At 45.2% G+C, this 17,028-nt stretch overlaps 1 protein-coding gene across 1 annotated transcript in view; it reads left to right on the top strand.

Moving 5' to 3' along the window:
• The window catches only part of CDH16 (cadherin 16), a 43,252-nt gene extending 27,245 nt beyond the window's left edge, over positions 1–16,007 (top strand). The window contains exons 13-18 of the mRNA XM_036752008.1: positions 3,296–3,537; positions 7,281–7,414; positions 9,307–9,570; positions 9,895–10,002; positions 14,928–15,044; positions 15,913–16,007. Of these exons, the coding sequence (XP_036607903.1) occupies positions 3,296–3,537; positions 7,281–7,414; positions 9,307–9,570; positions 9,895–10,002; positions 14,928–15,044; positions 15,913–16,007 (960 nt within the window). The remainder of the gene's footprint in view (positions 1–3,295; positions 3,538–7,280; positions 7,415–9,306; positions 9,571–9,894; positions 10,003–14,927; positions 15,045–15,912) is intronic.
• The last annotated feature ends 1,021 nt before the right edge of the window (positions 16,008–17,028 follow it).

Here is a 17,028-nt window from a genome sequence, read left to right as displayed (position 1 = left end):
ACAAGGTTGTTGTGAGGATCATTCGAGATAACATAAGTAAAATGCTCAGCCAATCTTAAAGTCCTTTATAAATGCTAGCTATTGCTATTATCATGACTGCAGAAATATATACATAGGTGAAGATACAGATAAAGGCAAATACATCGACTTAAACCCATTTGCTTTGTGTTACTGAGAAAGGATCAATGCCTCTTCTTCCCCTGGCACCCAAGACCAGACCCTCCCCCAGATGTCGTCTTCTTGTTAGTCACTCAGAAATCACAGGTTTCACAGGAAACTCTTCCCCTGGCTTAGATTGTCTCCCAATGTGAGCCCAGGAGATGAATTTTAATCTCCCCTTGGTAACTAACTACATTAGTCAGTTTCCTCCGGTGCCGATGGAGAGGTGGGAGGAGTAGGCAGAGCAGCAGAGCAAGGGACTCTGGGAGAGAGAAGCCCAGAGCCCACAATTGTAACCTCCTCCCCTCCAGCCCCTCACTCAGCTCACTAACCCCATTGGTTAGCCTATGTGGAAGCTGCTTCCTTACTACTCGACCCTTCCCACTCTGTTTTGGGGTCTCCTTATCTCTCTAGTGCGGTTCCAGGCTTCCTGAAAAAAAAAAGCTGGACTTGGAGTGGCAAAAAGTGCTTGGGGTTTTGTTTTGTTTTGTTTTGTTTTTACTTAACTAGCTGTGTGACTTTGGGCAAGGCATTTTAACCTCTCTGAGCCTCTTTCCTGACACGTAAAAAAAAAAAAAAAAGAGAGAGAGAGAGACACCTCACACAGCTATGGGAAGAAATTTGTTTCGTGATCTTTAAGTGCGATAAAAATGGGAACTATTACTGGTGTCCCGTCCCTTCCCTGCCTCTCTTCTACTGTGCCTAGGACAGGGTTACGAATGTAGTGTATCTGTCCACACTGGGTGGAAGAGAGGATGGTCTGGGAACTGAGGCAACAAAGGAAAGCTTGGAATGGAGAAGCTAACCCAGGTAAACTAGTGGTTAGAGGGCTGAAGTTAGAGTCAGATTCTTACAAGCTGAGCGATTCTTAGCAAGCTACTTAATTTTGGTCTGCCTCAGTTTCCATATCTAGAAAATGGAGCTGTCATGGTAATAAAATATAATATAATAGCTATAATAATAAATAATATATCTGCCGAGATTATTGTGAGGGTCAAATGAGATGACACATGTAGAAGACGTGCACAAACCTTAAATTGCTATAGAAATGCTGCATATTATTATTATTATTCCTCCTCTACCCTGACCCTCTTTCCCCTCCAGACCCCTTCCTCCCTCCCCTTGCCCAAGCCCAGACTGAGAAGTGCCAGGAGAACCTATACCTTCTATCTCCTTCTGGCCATGCCCCAAGCCCTCTCATTGTCCCAGTCATTCTGATTACACCTTGTCCACAAAGCCCATCCCACCCCATTCAGAAAGGGGAGGTTCAGGAGCAGAAGTGCTGATACAAGTTAGACTCTCAAAGTCTTACTAGCGGTAGATGATGCTGAGCCAAATCACTTGGCCTCTCTGTGACTCAGTTTCCTCATCTGTCAAATGAGGGAATGGGACCAGACAGGTTCTGAGTTCCCCTCTTGATCTAAATACTATAGTCTGATACATAAATCTCCTGTCATAAACCCTGGGGGAACTCTCATGATGTGATTGCCTTGGTAGGTGTTTAGGGCCTGGGGAAGGGCCCAGTCTCAAGTGTTCATCCTCCCCTCTCTCCTCCCCTTCCCTGGTTGGAGGGGGGAGGTGGGAAGTGGGGGAAAGCAGCTGGAGTCTCTAGAAACATGTTTGGCCAAATAAGGTGAAAACTGGCTTTCTCCTCCTGGCACATCCTGGGCCCACCCCAAGGTTGGCAGCTGCTCCTGTACAGGCCTTCCACACAGGGGCAGGGAGGAGTGGAAGTAGGGAAGACGTCAGGTGCTGTGGCTCTTGGACAATTTTAGAATGGAAGGTGGAGAAAAGAACTTTTGTGTGGAATCTTTTCAGCCTGGAAGACAGCAGATATCTAGCACAGGGGAGATCATTATCTGAAGGGGGTGTGGGCTGGTTAGAAGGTAAAGAAAGCTCTTGAGGAACTTACACAGAGAAAAAAGCTCTATTTCTCTGCTCTTGCCCAAATCCTAACCGTGGGCCTCCCAAATGTGTGCTGTGGGTCACTAGGACAACCTGTTAGAGATGGTTCTACGTATTACATCCCCACCCCTGCAGGCACAACTCAAGGCACCCACCCCAGGGTTTTCCTATACAAAGAACTATACTCTTCTTTCCTCCATCACCCCCAGTCTTAGAGACTAGTGACTGTCTGTTCCCCCAGCTGCCTTGGGGAGAAGCAGTCGTTTAGACTGTAACAAGAGGCATGGTGTTCAGACACAAGGAAGAATTGGGGACTCAGCTTTGTTGGCAGTATCTGAAGAGAAAGTAATCCCTTGCTACTGAACTCTCAGGACTGGCATACTTGGGTAATTTGAATTTAGCACGTTCAGGTTTGCAAAGCTCTTGCCATTATTTCATTCAATCCTCGGATCAGCCCAGTGAGGTATTATTATCCCATTTTTCAAATGAATCAACTGAGGCTCAGAGAAGTCAACATGACTTGCCCAGGGTCAAAAAGATTCATAAATAGCAGAGCTGGGACTAGACCCCATTTCCTCGGACTTCAGACCATACTCTTTCTGGGACATGTGGCCCCTTTCAACACATCAATAAAACTTAGAAAGAGGGACAAAATAGCCTAACCCTTAGCATGGAGTACCTGTGTCATAGGTACATAGGTATATGACAATGACCACCACTTGTTAATTCCATTCAATTTGATTCAACATGCCTTTATTAAGCACCTACTAGGTGCCAGGCAGGATGCCAGACACTGGGCATACAAAGACAAAAATGACGACAGGCCCTGCCCTCAAGAAGTTTACATTTCACTGGGGGAAAAACATGTCACAGGTAAGTCAATAGTAAATATACAGAAAGTATAATGGGGGGAGGGGGAGCAGATGAAGCACTCACAGTTGGTGGAATCAGTAAAGGCATCGTGTAGAAGGAAGCAAGCTGGCTGAGTCCTAGAGAGAGCTGAAAGTCCAAAGAGGTGGAGGTGAAGGGGGAGAGCACCCCAGGGTTTGGAGCCAAAGGCAGAAGATGTTACATATGACAGATGGTAAATAAGCCAGTCTAACTAGGGAGGTCAAGGAAGGTTTTCAGTGGCATTTGATGAACTTTAATGAATGGGCAGGAAATGTTAAGATCCCTAAGGAGAGAGGGAGAGAAAAGACATCATGGTGACCCCCAACTCCTCTGGTCCCAGAAACTAGACTACGCTTCAGCCCCAAGCTATGAGCTGGTGATCATGGCAAAGAACCTGGCGGAGCTCGTGGGGTCAGGGATGGACCCTCCAGTCACAGCCACCGTGACCGTGTTAGTGGAGGAACCCATGTGGCCCCCTATTCTAAGCCAGGAGAGCTATGAGGTCACCATCCCTGACAGCACCCCACCAGACACCTTCCTTCTGACCATCGGGCCTGAGGATCCCCAGACCCCGCCACTCAGGTAACAGTCTGCTCTCATCTTCTCTTCAACCAGGGGGCCCAAGGATTGCCCAGACCATCAGCATCAAGATCTCTAGTAGAAGTCTGGGGAGCCTTCTGCTGTCCATTATCAGATTTGTGGGTTATGCATCACTTAAACTGTGGGAACCACTTCATTTAGAACTGGGGGAGACTGAGAAGTCATCTAGGCCAACACACTTCTTGTACAGAGATGGAAAAATGATGGACCCAATGTCCCACAGACAAGATTGGAACCTTGGTCCCCTGATTCCAAATCAAGCACTCTTGCCACCATGTTCTATATGATAATGTGCAATGGCATGGATGGTCTCAAAACTCAGATAATCCCCAAATCTTTTCTTTTCGTCTTTGGAATGTTCCTCTGATGATTTCTGCATCTCAGTCTAGGCCAGGAGTAGGGAACCTGCAACCTCAAGGCCACATGTGGGCCTCTAGGTCCTCAAGTGCGGCCCTTTCACTGAATCCAAACTTCACAGAATAAATACCCTTAAATAAAGGATTTGTTCTGTAAAATTTAGATTCAGGCTGCACCCAAGGACCTAGAAAGCCCCATGCAGCCTCAAGGACGGAAGTTCCCCACCCCTGGTCTAGGCTCAGGATGATATTAGAACATATGTATGTATATGTGTATGTATATGTATATGCATATATACATATGTATGTTCTAATTTATATCTCTATATATTTAAGTATTCTATTCTATCATAAAGTGTATCTATATACATTGGGTTGGGGCCATCCAGCCAAAGACAGATTTGGAAGGAATTGGCTGTGGACACTGGCAAAGGGATTGGCGGCTGGGGGTGACAGGTAGGGTTAGAAGAAATGGTGAAAATCTTTTGATGCTCTGGGAAAAAAAAACTTCCAGTCTTGAATTTTTTAAAATTGAGTTCAACTCGTACCCCTAGTGATTTCTACAGTTATCTTGCATGTAGCAGGCATTTAATAAAGGAGATTGGCTTCAAGTCAAGAGACAGAGCACCAGACTGAAGTCAGAAAGACCTGGATTTGAATACTGTCTCAGATACTTACTAGCTGTGTGACCCTGGGCAAGTCACTTAACCCCCATCTGCCTGTTTCCTCATTTGTAAAATGAGAATGGACTTTATGACCTCTAAGATTCCTTCCAGGTCAAAACCTGTGATCCTTTGATAAATTCTTGCTAGTTGTGTGACCTTGGGCAAGTCACTTAACCTCCTTCTGCCTTGGTTTCCTCATTTGTAAAATGAGAAGAACGGACTTGATGACTTCTAAGATTCCTTCTAGGTCTAAACCTGTGATCCTTTGATAAATTCTTACTAGCCGACGGATTGTAGGGGAGTCACTTTCTCAGAACCTCAGTGTCCTCATTTGTAAAATAGGAAGTGTTGCTATTCATCCCATTGGATCGTGAGGAACGTGTTTGTACATCTCAAAAGTACAGAAATGTGAGCTTTTATTATGATTATTCTCTTTGTTCCATCGCTGGTCCACTCCTGCACCCACCCAGTGGCATTCCCCCAGGTGGGACAACATCCTGGTAGCCTGGATTGATCCCTCCTGATTGGGGGAAAGCGGGTTCTTCCAGTCGCAGAATGACAATCTCAGGAAGCTTGGAAATGACCTGGTCCAGCTCTCACATTTCACAGACGAAGAAAATGAAGGCCAGATGTGACTTGGCCCTGGGCTCTGCTCTGACCTCATGTGACCAGCACCCTACTCCCATTCCCAGTCTCCTGTTGCCTTTGGCCCATCCCCAGACCCTGTTTGACAGAATAATATTCAAGTCAAGTCAACTAGCATTTATTAAGTGCCTAATATGTGCCAGGCATTGGGGCTTCTAAGAAAGGCAAAAACAACCCCAAAAGTCTTTGCTTTCAAGGAGTTCACAGTCTAAAAGCTCACATTTATTTAACTTTATGGCTCTCAAAGAGCTTTACATACATCTTCTTTGATTCTCCTAACAGCCCTATGAAGTAAGTGACACTATTATCCCCAGACCAGGGAGAGGAGGAGGCTTGCCCTGGGTCCCACAGCCAGTGCATGTGTGGCAGGGTTTAACCCAGCGCTTCCTGATTCCAAGTTCTATACTATATCCCCTATGCCGTGCTCTCATTTCGTTCCCATGTTGATCTATCTCTGCCTTCTAGTTGTGGAGCCTTTCTAGGCCCCAAAGTGTTCACGTCCCTGACACTTTGGCCACAGTCAAATGATCCCTTTGGGACTGTTCCAAGCTCTCCCATTCCACTCTCCATTGCCTCCACCCCAAATGCACAGGCCCAGACCACCATCCAATGATGGTCTCATTGGTCCATTGTCCTAGAAATGGCAGAAGGGCCACAAACCTCCTCCCACCTCCAGGCCCACACATCCAGGGCTGGATGCTTGACTGGGGCATTGATGAATAATGGATCCTTTTGTTTGTTCTCTGTCCCCACCCCACCCCTCTCAGATCCCCCTCTGTTGCCCTTCACGGAAACACAGAATCTCAGAGCTAGATGGAATCTCAGAGAGAATCAGTCCAACCCAGACCTCTGCAGGAATGCCATATGGAACAACCAGACAAGTGGCCACTTGGCATTCATTGGAAGGCCTCCAGCAAAGGGGAGCTCACTACCTACCCATGTGGTCCATTCACCTCTAAATAACTGCCATCATTAGAAAGTCTTCTTCTATATTGAGGGGCACTTGGATCTTTGGGCAGCTCCTATTTTACCATTCTGTCCTTGTTCTCCAGCGCTGCTCCATTTCCTTCTTCGGCTTCTTCTCTGGCCACCACCACTCCAAGATTCCTTGGGTGAGAGAAGGTGGTCATAAGCACTGCTGCTTACTACCTTCTAGACCTTGGGCAAGTTTTTTAGTCTCTCCTGGCCTCATTCTTGTGTGTAAAATGAAAGGGTTGGACCATTTCGTCCACCCCTTGGCCAGTCTCTTAAATCAACTAGGTGTTGCAACAGACTTAGAGTCAGGAAGACCTGAATTCAAATCCTTCCTCTGATACTTACTAGCTGTGTGACTCTGGGCAAGTCCCTTAATCTCTCTTAGCCTTGGTTTCCTCATCTATAAAGTGGGGAGAATAATGGCACCTACTTCACAAGGTTGTTGTGAGAATCAAAAGACTTAATAGTCCAATGGAGAAGGAAACCTACAATATATAGACAGTGTAAATGGGAGGTAATTACAAATAGGGAAACAGAGGCCCAAAGAAGGGAAAAGACATTCCCAAGGCCATATATAATAAGTGACAGAACCTGGGTTTGGAACCCAAGTGTTACAGCTCCAGAACCAGACTATGCCGCCATACCACCAGGATGATATGTAAGGGAAGCAGAGTGACTCGGTGGAAAGAGGTGTGGATTTAGAGTCAGGCAGATTTGGGTTCGAATCCCAGCTCTCTCAATTACTAATTATGTGTCCTTGGGCAAGTCACAACTTCTCTGTGACTCGGTTTATTTATCTGTAAAACAGGGTCAAACCAGATGACTTCTAAGGTCTCTTCCAGCTCTAATTATATGATCCTATGGTCCTTCCAGCTCTAGATATCATGAAACCATGACAAGTCCCACTGGACCACTAGGGAAACTGAGGTACAGAGAAGTTATGTGATTTTTGTCACACACTTTCCTGAGATGAAAGAGGTTTTCCTAGAAGCTCTTTCTCCATTCTCTCATCCACTAGGCATCCCCTTCTTTCTCCCAGTCTGTCCCATGTCACCTCCCCACCCTCATGCTGATGTGTCCTTAGGTTCTCAATGATGAATGACTCTGAAGGGTGGCTGTCCATTGAAGAACACTCCGGGGAAGTCCGAACAGCTTCAAAACTGGGATCAGGACAGCCTAAGGAGACATATACTGTGCAAGTAGTGGCTGAGATCATGGGTAAGGGAGAAACTGGGAGGGGCTGGGCCCACACTCTGAAAGAGCCAGAGTCAGACAACGAGTTTCTAAGGAAAAAGAATAAGAGGAAGACAGCCAGAAAGAGAATGGTTTTTTTCTCATCGAAGCCAAAAAGAGGGTAAAGCCCAGAATCACAGAGTCTGACTGGAATGGACCTCAGAGACCATCTACACCATCCCACACTCAAGTAGCCACCCCCCTTCAATATCCCCAACAAGTGATCAACCACCCAGTCTGTTTTCAAGACAGGAATTGATGGGAAATTCATTACATCCCAAAGCAGTTTGTTCCACTTTGGGATAGCTCTGTCTAAACCAGTGTCTCCACCCACAACCTAGGTCTATAACGTATCTTTAGGGATATTCCCCCAGATATCCAACTCCATGAACAGGGTTTCATGACCCTACATGGACAAAGAGCTTTCTGTTACCCTCTCCCAGCACCCTCTGCCTTGACCATCTGGCTCAACTAGGTGAAGGTGGCCAATGACTGACCAGGAGATTTGGTGGGGAGGTGCTCTCTCTTAAAGAGCCACTGCCCCTTTGTGTCCCTACCACCCTTATACTCCCTACACCCTGCCCAATAAATGAGACATCTCTCCAAGGCCCAAAGGGAAAAAATACCCTCCCTCACTCCCACTCTACCATTTAGGTGGGAGACCCCAGCCAGAGCTCCTGGCATAAGCTGGTTACTGTTGTCTTCCTAGAGAGCAAGAGTCCCTTCCATAAGGTGGTTGCTGCCATATTCGTGGTGATCATGGAGGTCTGGGTAGTGGTAGGAAGAGGCAGGATTCCTGAGAGGGAAGAGAGCTATGGCAAAGATTATTTGACTGGAATCTCCTACTTAGCACTTATGTAGCCTTGGGCTCTGGGCCTCAGTTCGCCCATATATACAATGACAGGGTTAGATTTGACCCGAGGTTCTTAACCTGTTTGTGCACCATGGATTCTTGGCCAGTCTTGTGAGGTCTATGGACCCCTTCTCAAGATAATGTCTTTAGAAGCATAAAGTAAAACTTAAAGGATCATGAAACAATTGATATTAAAATATAGTCGTTAAAACAATTTTTTATGACCACAGATCCCAGGTTAAGAATCCCTAGATTAGATTTCTAAGGCCTTCCCCAAAGACAAGGACTTGGGGGTGGGTTGAGGGGAAGGAGACATGTTTTCCTGTCCCTTGATCAAGAATCAAAGAGATTAGAGCTGTAAGGGACCTCAAAAAGGAAGCATAATTAAGAGATTAAGTGCTAGATTTAGAGACAATCACATAATTAGTAATTGAGAGAGCTGGGATTCGAACCCAAATCTGCCTGACTCTAAATCCACACCTCTTTCCACCGAGTCACTCTGCTTCCCTTACATATCATCCTGGTGGTATGGCGGCATAGTCTGGTTCTGGAGCTGTAACACTTGGGTTCCAATCATGGGTTTAAGGGCCACCTTTGACACTTACTAGCTATGTGACCTTGGAGAAGTCATTTAACCATCTAGGAAATAAGGGAAGTAAACTAAGTGTCCTCTAAAGTCTCTCCTAGCTCTAAAGTCAAGATATTACACCATCCACTCTGCTGTTTTAGAGATGAGAAAATGGCAGCCCAGAGTTCAAGGTTACATGGGTAGTAAATGATGGAGCTGGGATTCAAATCCAGTTCTTATGATTCCAAGCCATTGCTCTTTTCACTCAGGCCTTCCTCCCCCTCCCCCCCAAGAAGAAACAGAAGCCCAGAGATGAGGAGGGATGTCCTCAAATTCCCAATCCCTAGTTAGCCTACTTCCTGGATACCTGCCTATAGAATCAGTCCTTGCAGCTTCCCCCTCCCCGCTCAGAATAGAGGGGAATGTCCTTGACCTCAGTCTTTGGTCCTTTTGCAGACCATCCCAGCCTGACTACCACTGCAGCCCTGGTGCTTCATATAGTGCGGGATCCCCCACCTCCTGCTCGAAAATCCCCCTCCCTTCCTGCCCCTGTCCCCTCCACCCTCCAGATTCTCTGCACTCCCCAGGATGGGCCACAGGGAGTGGTCATCAGTGGACTACAGCAGGGGGGAGAGCATGCTGCTGACGATGACCCCTATTCCTTCACTCTGAGTGATGACCCCACAATACAGCGAGAATGGAGGCTCCGGGCACTCAATGGTGAGTCTAGGCTTGGGTAGAGGACCAGAAGCAGGTGGCTGAATGACTGACTGAGTAGTTCTTCAAGAGAGGCCCTGGAAATTAAAAAAAGAACCCAGATTTGGAACTAGAGAACCTGGGTGACCTTGTGGAAGGTCATTTTCCTTCTCTGGGTCTCAGTTTCCCTATTTGGAAAAATGAAAGAGCTGAGCTAGCTGACCTCTAAGGTGCCTTCCAGCTCTCCGTCTTGTGATTCATCCCACACTGCACCCTGGCTGCCTGTTTTCTGCCTTCCTGTGTGTCTGTCTATCCCAGCATCCCACACTTTCCCTACTTCCATCCTAGGCACCCATGCTTATCTCACCATGGCCCTCAGCTGGCTGGAGCCCCAAGAATACTTTGTCCCAGTTTTCCTGACACACTCATCCCAGACCCAGAAACTCCAAATACGAGGTAAGGCCTGCTCATCTCACAAGAAGCGGGGGGCCATGGAGGGGAACAACCAAGGATTTGCTGAGCTAAGGTGCAGGGATGATTTGAAAGAGAAGTAGGAGATGTAGTCCTTGTTCCCTAAGAACTCAGCAGTTCAATAGATGGAGCCATCTAAGCCTCCTTCTTCCTCTCTTCCTTCCCCAATAGATCTCTCACCCCACTGCCAGACTAAATTTCTTCATGCATATATAGCTCTGGTCCCTAACCTTTGCTACATCTAGATCTGGACGTGTCATTTCTCTAGTCAAATCAGGTCAGCAAGAATTTATTAAGTGCCTACTATGTTCCAGACACTGGAGATATATAAAGGCAAAAATACTCCTTGCCCTCCAAGAGCTCACAACCTAAACCAGCAGAGGGGGACAACGTAGAAAACCACATATATACGTATATACAAGATATATACAGGGTTAATTGGAAGAAACCTAAGAGAGAAGGTAGTCTCTATTGCCCCTCAAGTGAAGCCTAAATCCCCCTGCCTTGCAGTCAAGGCCTCCAGCCACCATCACTGCCCTGCCTTGATAACATCTTATTCTGCTCTTGAGCCAAAATGGACTGCTCACCATTACCTGCACTCTCCTACCTTCATGCTGCCTTTGTTCATATTGTTCCCCATGACTGCAATACCCTCCCCACTCTTCCAAATATTGAATTCATGCCAAGCCCAATTCAAATGTTACCTCCTTCAGGAAGCCTCCCCCTGATCCCCTTACTTGGTAACTATCTTCCTCTAAACTTCCCAGAACATTTTAAACTCAACTAAACATTTTTAAACTAAACTTCTCACTTCTCTAATTCAATTATCAAGAAGCTAAGATGGCCTGGAGCCAGAAAATCTGAGTTCTAATCTGGCCTCAGACACTGAATAACTGTGTGACCCTGGGCAAGTCACCTAACCTTGTTTGCCCCAATTTCGTCATCTGTAAAATAAGCAGGAGAAGGAAATGCAAAATCACTCCTGTATCTTTGCCAAGAAGACCCCAAATAAGGTCTCAAAGAGTCAGACATGACTAAAAAGGACTGAACAGCAACAATTCAATTGTCGTGTAATACAGTATACTACAGCTTTCTGTGTTTGTGTCTTAAGCCTATAACCTTCTTGAGGACAAGAACAATGCCTTATCTAGATTTTACATCTCCCGCCTCCCCAGAACCCCACATGGTTCTCTATGTAAGAGACATCCTATTGTCTCTCCCATGTGACAGGATATTCCATAGATATAACAGGCCCCCTTAATATGTGGGACCCCAGAAGATAACCTCTGGTTTGAGGAACCCTGTAATGTTATATCCCAGGCTCTGCATCTAGGGTTGCTCATTAGCCAATGGTTGTTTCATACACTTCCTCCCAGCATCCCCCTGGCAGAAAGTTAACATTCAGTCAGACAACACACAGTTTAATTGGATTAGTAAAATCATGGTAAAATTTAGAAGTATTAGGCACATAAGTATAGAGTATACTATCTTAAGTATCCCCAAGCTAATACTACACACATGTCCCCTGATATTGTCACTCCAAATGCCATTTTCTCCTTCTCGTTCAACTTCCACATGTGACTTCTCATTTAACGTCCTGTCTGTGTTCAAACTAACCTGGGAGCTGGGTATGGTATATTCCTGTTATCCCTGCTACTGGGGAAGGTGGAGGCTGGTGGGTCACTTGACATCAGGAATTCAGAGCTGAAGTCGATTGCGTGTCCTCAATAAGTCCCACTGCAGTATGGGAAGGCTTTGTGGTGGGGTGGGGTGGAGTGGTGTGCTGCATCAGTGCTTATCATCAGGTTGGGAGTGGCCACTGAATTTCTGGCCAAGCTAAAACAGAGAGACTCAGTCTCCAAACAAACGCACCCTAACCTGGGCTCAGTTGGCACTGAAAGTGACCTGCAAATATTCTAATTAGATTGTGAGCTCCTTGAGGACAGGGAATGTCTTTTGCCTCTTTTTGCATCCCCAACATTTAACACAGTGCCTGCCACATGGGAGATGCTTAATAATTGTTTATTGACTATGACTAGTATTGGCAATCCCTACGTTCTGAGCCTGTATCTCAAAAGACACATTCCTTGTAGCTTCATTCAGTAGGCATTTAATAAGTGCTTGTTGAATTGAATTGATACGCCGTACTGATCCTAAAATAGGTCACACCTGAAAATCGGCTCCACTCCTAAAATGAGATCTCTTGGAAAAGAAAACAATATACAAATATTTCCCCGTTGTTCAGTCATTTCAATCATGTCTGACTCTCTATGACCTCATTTGGGGTTTTCTTGGCAAAAATACGGGAGTGGTTTGCTATTCCCTTCTCCAGTTCATTTTACAGATGAGGAAACTGAGGTCAACAGGATTAAGTGATGTGCCCAGGGTCACGCAGCTAGCAATCATCAGGCTGGATTTGAACTCAGGTCTTCCTGACTCCAGGCCTAGTGAGCTATCCACCAAGCCACCAAGTTGCCCATCCTCCTAGCTATATCCTTAAATGTCCTTGTGATGGGTGATATGGCTTCACAGGGTCCCTTGCCAACCTTTCCACAAACTTGTTTTGCCCCTCTACTGCTTCTCACTGTTTTATAAGGGGATACTGTTTATAATTCTCCACTACCCTTCCCTGTTAGACTTTATAAACAAGTTTATTTTCTAAACCAGTATTGGCCTTGGTTGCCATATCTCTCCTCTTGGCAAGAAAACTGAGTGTTTGCTGGCTAGCACTGTTTCTAAATTTTTAGACTTCTCTTTATGGTGATGAATTTACCTCAATTAAACTCCCTTAAGAAATGTTGATAATCTGTTTAGATATTTGGCCTTCTCCTTACAGTGATGGATTTAACATCATTTAAACTCCCTTGGGAAATGTTGATATGTAGAAAAAGATCTTTTACGTGTTTCCTAATTTTTAGCATCAGCATCTTGCCTCACTTGCCTGACACACATACATATATTCTCATTTTTATCATTTCTTCTAATTTGGAATTGATTTTGATCTTTGTTCTAACAAGCCAGGGATCTGACTGTGCACACGCAGCTAATCCTGAAAAAACTCCCACATAACTACCCATTTCCTCTCCATGAAGATGCAATCAATCAAACTTTTTCAGGTTACTTAGTACTTTCCTTGTTTCCTTTCTACTTTTTTAAGTAGGAGAATCCTCACAAGAGGTGATTTGTTTTAATTGATGCTTAAAATGCTCACACACACACACACACACACACACACACATACACACACACGTCATTTCCAGTTTTGCTCCCTGCCCTGAACTGAACCTTCCCTTATTATGAAGGAAAAATAATTCGGCATAACCAACCAACAAAGAAACTACATTTGATGGTGTATGCAATTTTTTTTCAGCCACAGTCACCGTACTTTTTCAAGAGAAGGGATATCTGTTTTATCATCTGTTCTCCAGGACTAAGATTATGCGTCACTGTTCATCCAACTTCTGTTGCCCCTTAGTGTTGTTTTCTTTCATCTCTTGTTTCTTCTTCTTTCACTCTGCATTACTTCATAAAAATCTTCCTATGTTTCCCAGAATGTCCCACAGTCCTTGTTTTTTATAGTGCAACAATATTCTGTTACATCCATAGACTACCATTTGTTTAGCCATTCCTTCATGAGTGGACACTCTTTGTTTTCAGCTTCTTCTTCTTTGGCATATATAAATACAAAAATATATAACCAAATAGGACCTTTCCTCCTGTTATCGATCCCCATGGATCTATGCCTAATGGTGGGATAGCTGGGTCAAATGTTAGTAATTTGCCAGAGTGGCTGACCAATTCAAAGTTCCACCAACAATGTATCTGCCTATCTTCCAACAGCTGGGCCCCACAGGAAAAGAGAGGGCAATCAAGGCAGATGATGTGAATGAGGTGTGGCGAGTCCAGAAGGTGTGATAGTTGTGACCCAGATAGTATTTGGATAACAGAAAAGGAGTCAGAAGAAGGACTTGGAAAGATGGATTCAGGGTGGAGGGAAAGACAGGGAGACTGGGAAATTCTTTTCCTCCAGCTCCCAGTTCTTCAGAGAATCTCAGAGTCAGAGGGACATGAGAGGCCATCTAATCTACCCCAAAGTTGACTAAGAAGTCCCTCTTCATCAACAGTTAAGCTTCTTTTGGATCTTAGACCCCTTTGGCAGTCTGGTGATGCTATGGACCCCTCTTCTGAAAAAAAAAATTTGAAATTCCTAATTGAAGAAAATACTAAATTTCAGTTAGAGGCTAGTGAAAATAAAGATGTAATTTTTTTCCTGTAATAATAATAACTAGCATTATACAGTACCTATCGTATGCCAGGTAGAAAACCAAGCACTTCACAAAAATTATCTCATTTGATCTTCACAACAACCCTGAGAGATAGGTGCTATTATTTTCCCCATTCTGCAGATGGAGAAACTGAGGCAAACAGAGGCTAAGTGACTTTCCCAGGGTGACACAGCTAGTATTTGAGTCCAGATTTAAACTCAGCTCTCCCTGACTCAGGGCCTAGTGCTCTAACCATTATACCACCCAGCTGCTTCCAACCTTCCAAATTCATGGGTTCTCTGAAATCTACCCATGAAGCCCCTTAGACCCCAAATGAAAAACCCTAGCTCTACATTTTCAATTACCCTCTACTATATCAGCTCCAGAAGCAAGGGGATACAGTGATGAGAGCACTTGATTTGGAGTCAGGTACCCAGAGTTCAAATCCTAGCTCTGATAGTCCCTATCTGTGTGACCCTGGATGAGTCATTCCCACCCTCACTTCCCCCCTCTATAAAACAATAGGATTGAAAGGGATGGCCAATGAGAATGGATAAGAGCCCATGATCCTCCCAGCTCTGACATTCTGTGTTCCCAGGCCCACCCTCCCAGCTCTAACTCTTATTTCCCTCCCTTTGGTCACAGTGATGGTCTGTTTGTGTAACTCAGAGAGACAATGCTTGCTCAAAGTGGGTCGGATGAAGGGGATGCCCACGCTGCTTTCTGCTGTTGGCATCTTGGTAGGCACCCTCGTAGCAATAGGTAAGTCAAGTCTTGGTCTTACTCCAGGAGCTGAGTGACACCCATCAAGGTGGGGAGAGAGGCCTGGGGCTATTTATAGGTTCAGAGGGTTATCAGCTTGAGAGCTGGAATGGACTATCGCACTCCCAGGGTCTAGCCCTCTCCTTCTACCAAAGAGAAACTGAGACCAGGTAGTGAGTATCAGAGCACCTTCACTATACCCATACCTCCTGGGAGTCCAAAGTCTAGCTGACCCTTCTTAAATACGTGTGGGATCCCAACTACTTCTAAAAGTATGGCCCTTAATAAGTACTTTAAGTTTTGTGTTTATACTGCAAGTGTAAGTGTATTCTATTTCATAAATACTATGAATTTGCACCACCACCACCACCCCTAGAAAGGAGGGAAACAGAGAGAGGAAAGAGGATAAAGGGGAGGGAGAGAGACAGAGAGAAGGGTAGGGGGGAGAAGAAAGGGAATAAGCATTTATATAGAACCTACTATGTGCAGAGCTATGCGCTATGACAAATATATAGAACCCACTACGTACCAGGCACTATGCTATGCGCTGCAACAAATGTTATCTCATTTGAGGGAAACAGCCTTGCAATTTGGGAAATGACCAAATGTTAGACAGTGGTAGATGTATGGGCCAACTAGATAGATTCCTCCCTACCTTACTCCCCCCAAAAAAACTAAGAAAGGATAAATTGACATGACATAATCATTTTATGCTTTCTTTTCCAGAAAAAAAATAACAATTAAAATAACGGCAAACATATTAGCCTACCTTTAATTATTAGCAAATTGGATTGCCCAAGATCAAGGAAAAGCCCCCAGGACCAATATTCTTGCCTGAAACTGATTGACTCTCTCTTTGACACCCCAGGTTTCTTCTTAATATTGATCTTCGGCCACTTGGCCCTAGCAAGGAAGAATGTGGCACAGCCACCAGACAGCATCCCCCTGAAGTCTTCTGTCTGATGGGGCCAGGCATGGTTGGGTCTCCTGCCTTCCCTGTAACCCACAATTTCTATACCTCTCACAACAAGGACTTGGATTCTGGACTGAGCTGGGTGAGATCAACCCCAGAGTTAGAACATCTCAAGGATGAACCTTTGCCCTCCCATTCTCAGAGGGTTGAAGGCATGAGCAGAGGGGCCAGACAAAGCCTGCATCTGTCCCAACATGGGCCAGAACCTCTCCCTCTCCAGAGTTCTCCTCTAAAACTTTTTCCTATCAGTAAAAGTTAAGGCTTTCTCTAATGTGGCTAGCTTCTCACATAAATGTCTTCTGATAAAGTTTCCCCCAAAAGCCTCCACAGAATAATAAAATCTGGGGGGAAACTGAGTCCAGAACTCTTGAATTCCCATGTCTTCTTTCCAAGGATTTGTTCGTCCGCCTCTCTTTCCATTCCTCTGTCTTTAAGCTGAGAGAAGTAGATTAGTCAAAATTGAGCGTCTAGAGGGCCTATTCAATCAACTAATACATATTAAGCCCCTACTATCTGCAGAGCTCGGTGCTAGGCACTGGGGGATAGATAGAATTAGAGAAGACTCTTGCATAACTTAAAAGGCCTGACTCACTGGGAGTGTTACTTCAGAAACATGAGAGAGGAAAAGGGTCAAAGCACTTCTCTATGAGCCTTATGGGTTGGTGTTTCCATAGGTTAACTTAATCTCCCCCGCCCCCACCTCAGTCCCTTGGATTTAATTAATGGGCTGCATAAAAATAATGTATGTGTTGTGCGGAATACTAGGTGTGGGTCTGTAGGTGAGGTTTATATCTTGCATATGTGGTCATTTCTGTGAGTGTGTGCATATGCCAAAATCTGGTCACCCATATGGATGGACCCTTGATCCTGATCACACATTGAGTCCAAAACCTGACTGAAAACTGATCCTTAATCCTTATCACAGACAAAGCTCTACCAAGCCCTCTCCCCACACCCATCCCAACAGGACAGGTTAGAAAGGGTTGTGGTCTAAAATCCCAGCCTCTGTGA

This window comes from Trichosurus vulpecula, chromosome 3 (assembly GCF_011100635.1).
Source record: "Trichosurus vulpecula isolate mTriVul1 chromosome 3, mTriVul1.pri, whole genome shotgun sequence".
NCBI lineage: Eukaryota > Metazoa > Chordata > Mammalia > Diprotodontia > Phalangeridae > Trichosurus > Trichosurus vulpecula.
The sequence above is the reverse complement of the archived record's forward strand: the minus strand, read 5'-3'. Positions and strand labels throughout refer to the sequence as shown.